Source organism: Lampetra planeri, chromosome 1, assembly GCF_965212315.1.
Source record: "Lampetra planeri chromosome 1, kcLamPlan1.2.h2, whole genome shotgun sequence".
Taxonomy (NCBI): Eukaryota; Metazoa; Chordata; class Hyperoartia; order Petromyzontiformes; family Petromyzontidae; genus Lampetra; species Lampetra planeri.
The window spans coordinates 31559387-31573797 of NC_136107.1; the positions used below are offsets into that span (position 1 = coordinate 31559387).

Below are 14411 nucleotides of genomic sequence, written 5' to 3' on the forward strand. Positions count from 1 at the left end.
GACGTCATATTTGAGGGGGGGGGGTCTGACTTTTTGTGACGCCGTGTTACGAAGGGGGGGGGGGGGTCAAAAATCGTCCAAAATCGCGAGACGTCATTTATGGACGGCCCCATAACCTGGGTTCGATTCTTGGCCACGATGGGCATTTACACTATGTTCGCTCGGACTGAATGTTAGACTGTATTTCTATGTCGCACTTCTTTAGCACCGTATGTAGTAATCCGTGCTAATCGGATGTGGTGCGGCTTTGCGGTCGTCAGTATGCGCAGTGAAGAGACAAAGGTGGATGGGGGTATACTCAGGGTTGGAAAAATTGATCGATTTATCAATTTATGTCGATTCTTAATCTCACGATACCATGCATCGATTGTATAGACAACGGGTTCGTGTCACCGTACAGCCACTCTAGACGCCACCATTCGTCACAATCGGTATTCTTTCATTGAAGCGCGACCTGAAATCGATGAAAGTTCATCGAAATGCCAGTGGGCCTCCCCTTGCGCGTTGTATTCGGTTTGGTCCACGCCACCCTCTCGTGCGCACTGCTGGTTCCCAGTGACTCGTTGATGCGCCTCTACCAGACATCTGAGAAGAAAAGCGCTTCGTAGTTCACCGGATTCCTCCTCCCCCTGCGGTCTAAATGAAGATTCTGATAAAGATTCTGAGTAGCTGCTCACTCACAACATTCCATAGATTTCTAAAGATATTTAAAAAAAAAACACGTTTGAATGCTAAACGTGTTTTTACTTTTGTCATGTGTCATTGAAAATTATCTACTTGTTATTGTGAGTTGAGGGCTGGATGGTGATTTTTGTTTCGTTTTTACAAGAACCTGGGAACTAAGCGCGAGCGATGAAAATCAAAAGGGGGCGCTCACAATTCCACAGGCAGGAGCCCCCCAAAGCACAATGCTCACGGGCTGGGCGAGAGGGGGGGGGGGCTCACTACTGGTGATAGTGCATTTTTATAACAGTGACAGTTCATTACATATCGTTTTTTTTAGTGTGTTATGATAGTAAGGTCCTGGGTCTCTCTCGCCCCCCCCCCCCCCCATTCACCAATCTACGTGAAGCAGCATTGTCTAGTATGGGAGCATTGTTCTAATGGCCAACAAGGATTTTGGTGGGGCGGGGGCATCTCTTGAACGGTGGATTGAAAATGGGTTGAAAATCATCAATATTGATAATTGGTGCAGTGTCAGTCGAACACATACATCTCTATAAACAGCAGAATTCTCAGAGAACATTAAAGAGTATATCTAAACAGAGATGACATATGAAAAGCAAAGCCTAACTTCTACAATTGATTGGGGTTCAAATATGTGCCCTCCTTGCAGTATAATTATTGCGTTTCAGGGTCGCGATTGTGTTCAAAATTGGTTATTTTGATCAATGTCGGTGAATGTAGCAGCCTGCAGTGGCTCGATGAGTCCCTTGAACCCATTGCTTGCAAAAATGTGGGCTGTCACCATACCTGCATTTTCACATGCGCAGTTCGATGCATGTACCATGAGCTTTTACTCTGAATGACTGTGTGCTTGGGCTTCCATTGACACAGGAAGGGGAGCACATGGCTTAGAGGACATACACAACCGGGTCGAAGACATCGTTTTGACTTCATAAAAGTAACTGGACTCGGGTAGGACTCGTCGCTCGAAGGAAGGATGGCCTGTGGGCAAGAATGAGAGCAGAGTGTGCAGCCAATGGAGGGAACGGGCCCAAGATGCTGTCTCCCATGGGAGATGGAGTGATTAAATTGAGCTCGTGTGCAGGCGCTGAACCAGGGGTGGGGAACCTTTTTTCTGCCAAGGGCCATTTGGATATTTATAATATCATTCGCGGACCAGACAAAATTATCAACTTAAAAATTAGCCCGTTATATTTGGTCAAACATTTAATTAACCCACCCCTAATGTGATGGCTGGAACTGCTTCTCTTTGGCGAGACGTGTGATGTTAGCTGGTATTGATGATGCTGCTACTCGCAACTGCTTTTCCAGGTTTGCTCCGAGATTTATTGAATTTCGAGTCCCGCCTGCGGTTGCCTTGGCAGGGCCACACCAAATGATTTCGTGGGCCTCGTACGGCCCGCGGGCCGGACGTTCCCTACCCCTGCGCTAGACGGATTGTTATGTTGCAGGGCCATGAGAGATAGAAGGCCTTCATCCAGCAGTGGATTAATTATAGCTGAATATGATGATGATGATGATCCTGAGCTTAACGAACCATATAAGGCGATTAAGCAGTGCATCACTCCACCCCTAAATGTGTGGTAAGAAATCATGGATAGGATCAAACACTCGGTGTTCCAAAGGGAGTGATAACAGATAAGAGACATACTGCGTTGGCAAGCTTGTAATTTGTAAGTCTATTTCGAGAGAGCGATTATTGTTAATGAAGACTCAATTCACTTTAACTTTCGCTGGTAAAGTAGTGCAGACAGATCCATTTTAGAATTTGCTTTGCATTGGGGAACTGATTATTTTTTTAAACCTGTTTAGGTGTCTCCAGATGAAAACAAGCCTTTGGCCCAGCGAGTCTATCTCCATTGTTCTATCATCCAATTTCTAGAAACCTCTCGTATTACCTTTTTATTAAAGCAGAACACATACATCTTGACTTAAAGCTTTCGTGACTGCAGGAATTCATATTCTTTGGGTCTTTTGGTAAAGTCACGTAGATAGGTTCAAAGAAAATAACAAACTTATAAAAAAACTACGACGTTTCGATTGCAACACAAGCGGTCGTCATCAGGAAAGGGGGTTGAAACGTCGTAGTTTTTTTGTTATTTTCTTTAAACCTAAGTACATGACTTTACCGAAAGACCCAAAGAATAATCATCACACATGTTTAAATGTTTAAGAAACACATGTACAAAAAACCTAAAGTTTAGCTTTTAGGACTAAATGTTGGTTAATTTATTTTCGTCCTTCCGAACAGTAGTATAACTTCACAGTTTTCCCTCATATTCCTCCGAATATATATAAATAATCCTCACAAGTAAGAGAAGTACATTCGTCACCTAATAGTTTTTCAGCCAAATATTTATGAAAAATGCGGCATTTTATTGGGCGATGCTACATTGGCAGTGATGCACAATCACAAATAACAACAGACTCAACACTATAAAATTGTCTTAAAATTATGAATATATAACTTTGGGCATTGGTCCTTAATAGCAAAAGAGACAGTCCAGAGTGAATACTAGGTAGAGACTGCACTGTCTACTGATCAGAAATAAATGTTAATACGTTTCACGACGAAACGTTTTTTTCAATTTGCGTGTGAATAATGACCTAATATTAGACATTGACTCGCAGACAGACCCTTCAATAATGACAATCAAAAATGTATTATTAGGACGTGAACCTCATTTGCGTTGAAGGTGAAGTGAGTCGTCCGGGATAAGGGAACACTTGGTGGGATCTGAATCGATGTGGTTCTGAGAAATCAACTTGGGCAGAGAGCGTCCCCCCTTAACCAAGAGGTCAGACGCTGCTGCTGCTGCTGCTGTGCGCGAGTTCCAAAGAGACGTTGCACGTCGTGGCAGGACTGAGATGGCACAATATGAATACAGTGCAAATGACATGAGACAGAAAAAATAAATAGGCAGCTTCTGTCACACGCATTGCTCCGGCTATTGCAGGATTGCAGTGCAGTCGTTTCTGGGCTGTTACGAAGACCGTATTAACCCTTGGACGGATTTTTTTATCAAGACGAATGGGACATCTCAGATTGCAGTCGCGCTTGTGCACCGTTCTCTACGGGCCGCTTCTGCTGTTGTGGTAGACACAATGCAATGGCAATGCAAGGGACACGCTTTGCGTTCGTTCTTTGGGAGAATGCATCGCACAGGTCCCTGTATGTACGTGTGAACGGAATGGAGGACGCATTATTGCATGCTCGTTTTAGGATATTTTCTTAGTGACATAATTGTAGGTGCTTGGCTCTTGTTAAACGTATCTGTTAACAGTCCTGTGTGCGTGTGTGTCTTTGTGTGTTTGCACGTGCTCGCGTGCGTGTGTGTGTGTGCATGTGTGCATTGTCCAATTGCTCATGAGTCTCCTTGCATGCCTGCCCACGTGCATACTTGCACATGCGTGCATGCGTCTATGCGTGCGTGTGCATACACACATACCTGTGCGCGTGTGTAAAACATGCATTCAACGCGAGTGCACACCTGCCGATGCATCCGTGTGGCCATCCTACCTGCTCACCTGACATCCCCACCTATGCGTTTGTCTGTATGACCTGCCGATCTGCGACCGTCACACCCGTCCATATGCCCACCTGCATTGGCCATCTCACCTGCCTGTCTGCTTACTCTTGTCACCTTTCCCACCTATCTTCCCACCTGCATTAACACCCCACCCACCTATGTGCTCACCCACCTGTACGTCCCTCCAAACTGCTTACGTCTGCCCACCTTTATGTGACCGACTCAACTGCCTGGCTATGAACCTGTGCGACATGCTACCTGCATGCCTGCCCGCCCACCTGCCTGCCTGCCCGCCTGCCTGCCTGCCTCCTGGCGAGCGAGTGTGCGCGTGTGTCTGCGTGTGCGTGCGTGTGCGTGTGTGCGTGCGTGTGCGTGTGTGCGTGTGCGGGCGGGCAGGCTCCCCATCCATCCAGCGGGTGGCGGATGGGGGCGGCTCCGCACAGCCGTCCCCCTCCTCCAGTGAGGACATCTGGGTTCTGCGGAGGCCCCTGTCAGGTATCGAAGGCCACCTCCTCCACTGTTACGAACCTCCCGATTCCCACATTTGTCAAGCCATCCTCCATACCATCGGTCCTCCTCCACATGAAAGCATTGGCGTACGAGAGCACAAACAGATACGGTTTGGCATCGGTTCTGTATGTTTACGGTAAAAAAAAAGTGGATTTTACCTGTAAATGCACAAACTTGGATGTATTGAAATGAAGGACGTTTTAGTCAACCTGAATTGGTGCTTCCAGATGTATCTACATGGAAAAGGGTGTTGACAATGATGTCTACAATGGCAAATGAGATTCCCGCCTCAAAAGGAGCGCTTGATTTGGTCATCAATCACGTCCTTGCAACATCCACATCTCAAACCTGCACCGCCAATTTGGGGAAAAAAATATCTCATGCCAGGTTTCCAATTCCATTTTCTTGTTCGAATAAGTGCTGCCCATTAAAATAAAAGTTGGTTGGAAAATTGCCAATCGCACAATCGAGATACAATTTGGCAAGCAATAACGTGTATAGCATTATAAGGGCTGCAAGGGAGTGCAGCGGTATGTTACCTTCTGCATGGGTTACCTCTGGGTTATCCGGTTTCTCCCATAGAGGCTAACCCCCCTGATGGCGACCGCTTGTGTTGCGATCGAAACGTTGTGGTTTTTATTTAATTTTAGTATTTTTATTTTATTACTTAGATTTATTATTATTTTGCTATCTACGTAGATGCACGAGACTGAACATTACATAATGGGGCTAGTTAACAATTACTTGTTAAATGTTTCCTGATGAACCGTTTTGAATTCGGCATATGCATGTATGTTGAACTTCGTTTGCACCATACGTAGCAAACCGTGCATATCTAAATTAGTAGCTATTGAGTACCAATCCCTTCATTTTAACACGTAGACTTGCATGCCCAATATCCATAATAGAGGTTTCTAGGTTAGATTGCGTAAATATAAATGTCGCACTCGAATTGTGGATGTTGCGGGTTTATTCTCCAACACACAGGTGTGCTGAACTTGTAACGAATTTGCATGTTCTCTTGATGTGACAAACCTTACTAATTGGTTGTGTCGGGTGGTGGCGGGTTTAAAGACGCAATTATATTCATGTGATCTAACAAAACAACATCTATTACGGGTAATCGTTTCAATCCTTCAATAAACAACATTTTTATTTGAAATCAACTAATTTGCATTAAAATAAAAAACATCATAAAATGTCGCTAGCACATAGCATTATGTGTAGAACTGTTGCATCGAGGTCAAAGCCTAATGCACAGATGTGCTGCATTCCTAGGCCCAATTTGATTTAAATAAGAATAGGCAATATTTAAAGATATAGAACAAATTGTCCTGCAGCTGTTTTAAATTCCTCACCTTGCAAGAAGAGGGGTAGAGGAATTTACGGGGGGTGATTGACCATCGAGTTGTATTTGTGTATCTGTCCAATTTGACTTAGAAAGCGAATGTGCTGTGTAAAAAAAACGTGTGCTCCGCAAGGAGCTGTTTTTGGTCCGCGTATTCACTCGTTACACCTTTCCCCTGCTGCATGGGGAAGCACCTGCTTGCTCGTGCTATCGCTGGCTTTGTACATGGCACACTGTGTACTAGCAAGTCCCTGTGGTTTGTGTATCTGTTTGTGTATCTGCAATGTGCAGATACACAAATGTATATCTGCAATACGCAGGGACCTGCAATGCGCAGATACACGAATCTTTGCAGTGCTTGTGTCGCTCCTTCCGTTATGAAAACATGTTAAGGGAATACTTTCTTGATAGCCACATTTAAGAATCAGAATATTTATTTTATATATACTGGAGGAATCCGATGGGTTATAAAACTCTTGTTTTTTATCTCACATGTCCAGTTTGATTGGTGGGTTTTCAGGACAAATCCCATCATGCCCTGCGGCTTTAGGCTAAACTGGTTGGTTGGATAGTTGTGTCCACTGAAGAGGTACGTTGGTATGACGTGTCTAACTACCTCTTGATTTCATCATGGCTTTTGTTACTGAAACCTCCCATCGTTGGAGGTTTCCATGGTCGCTGCACAAGCGACGGAGCCAGAGAATCTGTGAAAATGGTGTTGCCATCTTGGCACGAGCAGGGTGCAGTGATGTGTGCAGCAGGTAGAAGCGTGAGCCTCTCTTGGTTATCCCATTGAATGGAGTCTGATACACTGAAATGATGGGGCTGTCTTCTGTTATTAAGCGAGGACATTTTATTGCTGGGTGACAATGGTAGCAACGGTGTAGCGCAAGCCCCATCATTTTCACGTTACGGGGAGGGCGAGCGCAGTGGTGCACACACTCACCCTGGACACCCGAGCAAACGGGATTATTCCATATCGCGGTATTTCCCAGGTAAAAGATTTTAATAAAAAAAAAACCTTGGCAACTTTAGTGTCATTCCTGGCCACAACTAAAATCGGTGATGTGTGAACTTGTCCGGGATCCCGTCTAGGTTAACTCAGCCTTAAAAGCATACCTGGCATAAACATCATCATGGGGGAGACAAAGGCGGTTGGGCGTGGTGCTGGCCATCCACCCACTCGTGTGCCGTGACAGCCTTGATGGGTGCTCACTAACAGCAGTTTCCCCAACAGTCTGTTAAAGGCAATTTCGGGGAGCTTTATCTTTGTGTGTCTACCTGTGTGTGTAAGGGGGAGCGGTAGTGTAGCGGTTAGCGCGCTGCGTTACGACCAACACCAGTGACGAATATCTGAACTGGTCATGAGCCTCCCCTAGGTCGACTACCTGGTGCGGTGTGTAAATGACACCACTAGGGAGACAAAGGCGGCCGGGCGTGGTGCTGGCCACCCACCCCTACGTGTTCTGTGCCAGGCTTCATTGGTGCTCGCTAAGAGCACTTGCCCCAACAGTGTTAATAGGCAATAGTCTTTGTCACATGTAGAACGTTTGTCACAAGACTTGCCGCTAATTGATTCATTGATGGAAATAGAACAGTGCACTTATAACGTCTCATAGTAATTGACCCCTTATCGATCTCTATCAGAGAGGTGCGGTGGGAAGTCATTGTGTGCGAGCAATTACACTTGAGCTGTCACACTCAGCGTTTTGACCGGAGAAATTCGCACGAAATTGCACATTGTGTGCTTAGGTGACATTGTGACTCGAGAGGCGACAGTGGTACAGTACAGCAAATGGCACTGTGAACCTGCATGTGCAGACCATTCTTCCCATTGCGGTGGCCTCTCACATGTGTAGGGTTTCTCCGGAAGGAAACCGGAGTACACGCTTGCACAACACTAAGGAGCTGGCCAAACAATCCAATGTGAGACCCCCTCGTTTGAGCCGCTCTGATTCAATGTTACTGTTACAGCGAACAGTGGCCAGGGTTAATGTCTTAACAATTGGGTCCACCCTCGCTTTGAATTGACATTCTCGAGAGAGGTTTTTTTTTGTTAGATGGCGTAAATATATAAATATGTCGTTAAACCCGCCACCACCCGACACAGCCAATTAGTGAGGTGTGTCACGTAAACAGCACATGGCAATGTGTTACTCATACAGCACGCCGGTGCTCAGCTTGTAAATGTTATTCTTTGGGTCTTTCGGTAAAGCCACGTAGATAGAAAAAAATATCAAAATAATAACAATATCACGACGTTTCGATCGCAACACAAGCAATCGTCTTCACCTGATGGTCTTTACCTGAAGACGATTTCTTGTTTTGCGATCGAAACGTCGTGATATTGTTATTACTTTGATAATTTTTTTCGATCTACGTGGCTTTACCGAAAGACTCAAATAATATGAATTCCTGCAGTCACGAAAGCTTTAAGTCAAGATTGTAAATGTTGTGGCTTTGCTCTCCAACACACCGGTGTGCTGTACTAGTAACGAATTGGCACGTTCTGTTTACGTGACAAACCTTCCTAAGTGACTCTGGCGGGTGGTGGCGGATTTAACAACACATTTATATATGTATGCGATCTAACCCATAAAAAATATTATGGATGATATTGGTCGCGAAGCATATGTGTTTAACATTCTCTCGAGGATTTGCGTATGAAATGAGATTTGTGAATCCAACGAGATGAGGGTTCTACATCGAATAAAGACGTGTCTTCTGAATCGTGCAATTGGCGTGTCGTGTCTGCCAACACTCACATCGAGAGCCACAATATTCTTTTATGAAGTCAACCACGACTAGCAACCATTTACTACAACCGCACTCATGCAGAATCAACCACAGCTACAAGCACAGTCAGCCAGAGTCAACTTGGGCAGCTGCAGCCAACCATTTGTGTCCTGAATGTCAAAGGGCTGTAGTTGTAATGTACAGCACGTGCTGAAAAGTAGTGTCTCTCTTACAAATATGTTTCCATTACTAAATATAATACTCCAGTAGTACGTTTTCATTGTGGCACATTCATATCAGTTTACTATCATTCCCAATGGACCACTTCGTACGAACAGTGAGACACAAATTAAGGCTACTAAATCAGTGACTCGACGAGTGTTTGTGGTATCGATGGCACGCGGGGTAGCATTCGGGGTGTAACGGTTCACTATCCATTGAAGGTGTCACAGCGGTTTCCTGCTCGTGACCGCTGAGGCATCGGTGCTCATGTCGCGTTCACAGCCCTGAACCAGCGGTGTCAGTGCCACATTCCCACGGTGGGCGTGAATTTACTCCGTAGGACAACCGCTGTTGTCTTCCTAGAGTTGAAGCTTTCGTGACTGCAAGGATTCATACTCTTAGGTTTTTTCGGTAAAGTCACGTAGGCAAAAATAAATAAATAGATAAATAATAATAAAATAAGTAATAAAAACAATATAAATAATAATATAAATAATATAATAATGTTGACTTCCCCACGAAGTGGTACTTATTCTTTTCTACACCAGAAGGACGATGGGTTTGCGTCAACCCCTTCGAGGATTTGAACTCGCAATCCCTTCTCACTGTGAGTCGCTCGCTCTGCTGATGAGTCTCCCTGGCCAAGCAGCATCCGGCCGAGCCAGATACAGGACACTCTGCAGCCCTCTTGTCCATGTGACTGCCACCCGCTTCCTCCTCTTGTCTCCCACCATTGTCCGTGTGCCCATTTTTTCCCCATTCCAACTCTTGTGCCGATGAGAGCACGTGACCCAGGTGTGGTGGAAGATTGATGCTATTGTCCAAGCGTTCGCATGGACGAATCGCCCAGACGCGGTCTCCCAAAAGTGCTGTATTCATGCTATTACCCGCAATTGAGGTTTTTCTTCGGGTTAGTTTGCGTAAATATAAACGTGTCGTTAGACCTGCCACCACCCGACACAGCCACTTAGTCAGGTTTGTCACATAAATAAAACCACGCCAATTAGTTACTAGTTCAGCACACCGGTGTGTTGTAGAGTCCCCGTTAGAAATGATGACACATTCGTCGTATTATTCACGTTAGTCTGTGCCTTACTTTTCAGATAAAACAAGTAATTTGTGCAGACAAACACAGTTAATGGCTTGCACTGCTGGCCAAAGCACTTGAAATCATATATTCGGTGTGTAAATATATATACACACACACCATACCTGCAATCGTACACTCACACGTGTACCTTGTTTTGGCATGTCGTGGCGACAGGATCCAATTAACCTTGACACAATTCTTGCCCTGTCTCCCCACACCCTTTTCTCCCTCTGTGTATCTCTTCTGACACCCACTCTTGCTCCGTCTCCCCTCCTGCTATCGCCACCACCCCCAACCCCTCGACCCCCAGGGGACCGACGCAGCAGCGGCAGCACCGGAAGCGCCGTGAGCGTGCGCAGCTCCGGAAGCGGGCAGAGCATGGGCAGCGCCAACGGGCCCCCACCACCCCTCGCGGGCCCCACCGAGGGCAGCAAGGTGAGAGCGCTGCCCAACCTCTTGACACTGCACAAGGTGGACGGAACCATCGAGGCGGTGGGGGGGGGGTTATCGTCGTGTGGATGTTCGAGGTGAATGAGATATTGGGACACGGTAGAGGGAATGCATTGCAATTGCTGCAGCATACCAGGTAATGGTTTACCACGGTTACAGTCCAGATGTACTGTTGGTGCCATGCTTGTCTTGAGATGGAGACATTTATTCTTTGGTTCTTTCGGTAAAGTCACGTATAAAGATATTTAATTAAATTTATAATTTTATCTTTATACGTGACTTTACCGAAAGAACCAAAGAATAATTACTGCAGTCACGAAAGCTCCAAATTAAAGATGGAGACATTTACTTTCGGAAAGTCTCCCAACGGAGCGGTGCACCACCGCGCGTCAATGATTGGTTCCCGGCAGATGTTGTTCGATAAATACTTCCAAAAGATCCTTCGGATGTAATTTTGTTTTGTTATGCGCCCTGCAATGATTGTCAGAGCTGGAATTTAAACAAGTTAAGTCACGCAATAATTTGACAGTGGATTTTTTCGGACCGTCATTGTGACCAAGTATTTTGACTTGGTGGTCGTGGGCAGAAGAGAATCACCAGACAGAATGTTGATTATATAGCTGAACGTGCTCAAGCATAATAACACTTATCTGTTGTTACTTAAATCTAAATTAACGTGTAATAATGTCATCATGCAATACTTTTATAAGTTTATAACTATAAATATTAAAACATCGATTCGTTTTTTTTTATCCATGAGAGCTTCGCTGAGTCTGATTTGTAATTTTCATGAGGATCCTGCATTGGGTATGTTTGGCCAATTACTCTTGAAACGATGTTTGTTTTTCTTCATATGGCAAGAAAGAGAAACCCACAATGCATATCCGGGGATTTCACACAAAGTTCCACACATGGGTTCATGAACCCACATATATATTGACGTCTCCTGGCCAAAAAATAATCTGAAGTGATCAAGATGAGAATCTGGCTCTTTGAATCTGACTTCAGAGGCGAGGGGATCCACGTGGATTGAAGTTGGAAATCAAAAGAGGACATCTCGGTGTTCAGTTCTGATGCACGTTACAGAGCCAGAGCAGCTTTTGACTAAAGCATGTTGCCGCCATCAAACAACCGCCTTCCAACTGAAGCAATAATCTCGCACAGTGCGCAGTGCCCCTTCTTCAGACACAGAGAGAGAGATGGAGACGAGAGAGAGACATTGCGACTCAGAGTCCAGAGTCAGCTGTTTACGCCAATAACATGACAATATTAACTGTAAATATTGGTACTTTATAGATGTTTTACAATCTGGTGGTTGAAGACTTCTCCCAAACGACAATATGGTTCTTTTTGATTTAAAGCTTTCTTGACTGCAGGGATTCATATTATTGGTTATTTTGGTAAAGTCACGTAGAAGGGAAATAATAAAATAACATAAATATAAACAATAATTTGAATATGGTTCTTAAAAAGACGTTCAGTTGAAACGCTGAAAAATTAGCCCTTTAACCAAAGGAGAGCTCTTAACGCCCGGGGTTCACCGTTGTTTTGATGAACAGGTTTCGACTACGGCAAAGGGATCTTAGTTATCATCAACCTGAAATTTCTCTCCCATTTAATGAGCTTAAGTCGGCACAGCAGAGGCCATCAATGGAAGAGACTGGGGATGGGGTGCTAGCAGTTATGCATCAGAATTATAAATCTACAGCTGTGTGTAACGACACATCGATTCAGCGGTTAAAAATGTATTATTCTGCTCGCGCTACGCACACAGTATCGTGCACGTAAGCATTGCAATTGGCATTTTGACTCATTGGCGGGTACACTGGTGCGGCATAACACATCGGTCCTCATAAAACAGTCTAAAATCAAAATTTCAACTGACATTCGTCTTCCGACTGCTCACGAGAATTGATTTTGACGCACCCCGCAAGATGTTTCGACTGGGGTTGTGAATCGCTGGAAGATAAATAATCATAGCGATTTTGTTTTACCGTGCACCAGGTGTACCGCCAATACTTTAATTTGTTGTGTTGAGCTGGTTCACTTAAATCCCGCAGCCACTGGAGACGCTCCGTGCACCACAAGGTAAACCGAGAATGAATTATTCAGTCTCAAATCACGGCAGGGGGGGGGGCATTGTGCCATGGTTGGCGTACATAGCTGCCAACTCCATTCCCTCCACTCCCCGCCTTTGGGTCCTGTGCCTACGAAAGCCCAGAGCACGAGTGGGTAGACTCACGGACTCCTTTGCTGTAGTCAAAATCATCTCTTTCGTCGAACCGCCAGCTCTGCCCCCAGTGGCTGCCATCAGCGCTCATTCCCAGCCACCATGCGTATATTAAGATAATACCTAATAAGCCATTAAAACTAATTGTGTGTGTATGTATGTTGAACTTCTTTCGCGCCATACATAGCCAGCCATGCTAATCGGGGGTGTGGGGGGAAGGACAACAAACTGAACACAAAAAAATGGTTCCAAAGAAATTAGTTTTAAATTTATTTGGTTATTCTGTATTGGCAGTCGTGCACAACGCACACACAACTAAAACAAAACCCATTGGGCAATTCCGCTTCCTTAAATATATATACTGTTTTATATAATAGGTGACGTGTCAGGCAATGATGGCCCTACTTCATAGCACATTATACTGGTAGGAACGAAGTGGACCAGACCACCAATAGATTATATCGTCCGTCCGTCCATCCGTCCGTCCGTCCGTGTATCAACATCGACCCCTACTGCAAACACTTGGCAGGACCCTACAAAAACCTTTTGACTCAGTGGGGCTTTCCTGGCTTAACAAGTGTAATAATACATGATGTTTATATTATTTGGTTATTCGTTCCTACCAGCCCACCCCGCAGGGTCCTGTTTACCTGCAAAGGTGTCGTGTTACAAAGTGATTGCTCGTGGAGAAACATATTCCGACACACTTTTTATCTTTTTAAACTCTGAAACGTAATAGACTTTTCATGGCACCGCATTGTCAGGCGTCATATCGAACTGTCGGCCACAAAATTTTGCTTTCTTTCTACGTCTCTCTCTCTGCCCTGAAGAAGGAGACCATACTCAAAATATTAGCTTGTCGTGAAATAATACTTAATATTAAATAATAGTCTATTGTAAATAATACCAAAGTGGTTGTGCAGTTGTTCACAAACTGCGCTCTCAACCTGGCAACCGAGTTCAATTCCCAGTCACGGCTAACATCAGTGAGTAGCGACCTCTGAACAGAACCATGGCCCTCTCACCCATTCAGCAGCCCACACTGCCCTGCATGGTGAATTATGGTCAAACAACCCCTCCCCCACGAATGACACGGTGCAGGGAGGCCTTCAGCCATCACCAGATTGACAAAGGGCTCAAAGTAATTACTTTAACTTATATACATTTCATTTCACTTCAGTACTTTAAAGATAACCTTTTCCTTTCTTTTGTAAGACGTGACTGATGTGTTTCCAATTTCCATTATAGCCTGGTCTTAGGTTCCATTTCACCCCACCAGTGAGAGCTGAAATAGTTTTAGCCGGAGCCTGGTGTCGCATTCTTTGGCAGAAGTGGAATGTCGCACATTGCACGTGCATCCGAGCAAAGGCACAATTTAATTTCTCAACCGAGCAGTAATAATAGTGTCTCCTGGGGTGGTAGTGGTGCCATCGCATAGCAGGACACATTCACCTGGACAGGACCGTTAGTTATCAGGGAGGGGTTCAGATTTCGGATAGGTGCCCTCTCTGCCACATTCAACTTTAAATTGGTAGGCCCGTCTGCCCGCGTGCCTTGCTTGGGTTGTGACTGTGGCGCAATGGTCAAGAGCTAACATCAGTCACGAGC

General features: G+C 45.0%; 1 protein-coding gene across 1 annotated transcript in view; it reads left to right on the forward strand.

Annotated features, from left to right (window-relative positions):
- Window positions 1-14411, forward strand: part of LOC144742021 (caskin-1-like) — a 150107-nt gene that overhangs the window by 93997 nt on the left and 41699 nt on the right. The window contains exons 12-14 of the mRNA XM_078592449.1: window positions 4614-4863; window positions 9316-9350; window positions 10434-10558. Coding sequence (XP_078448575.1) covers window positions 4614-4863; window positions 9316-9350; window positions 10434-10558 — 410 coding nt within the window. The remainder of the gene's footprint in view (window positions 1-4613; window positions 4864-9315; window positions 9351-10433; window positions 10559-14411) is intronic.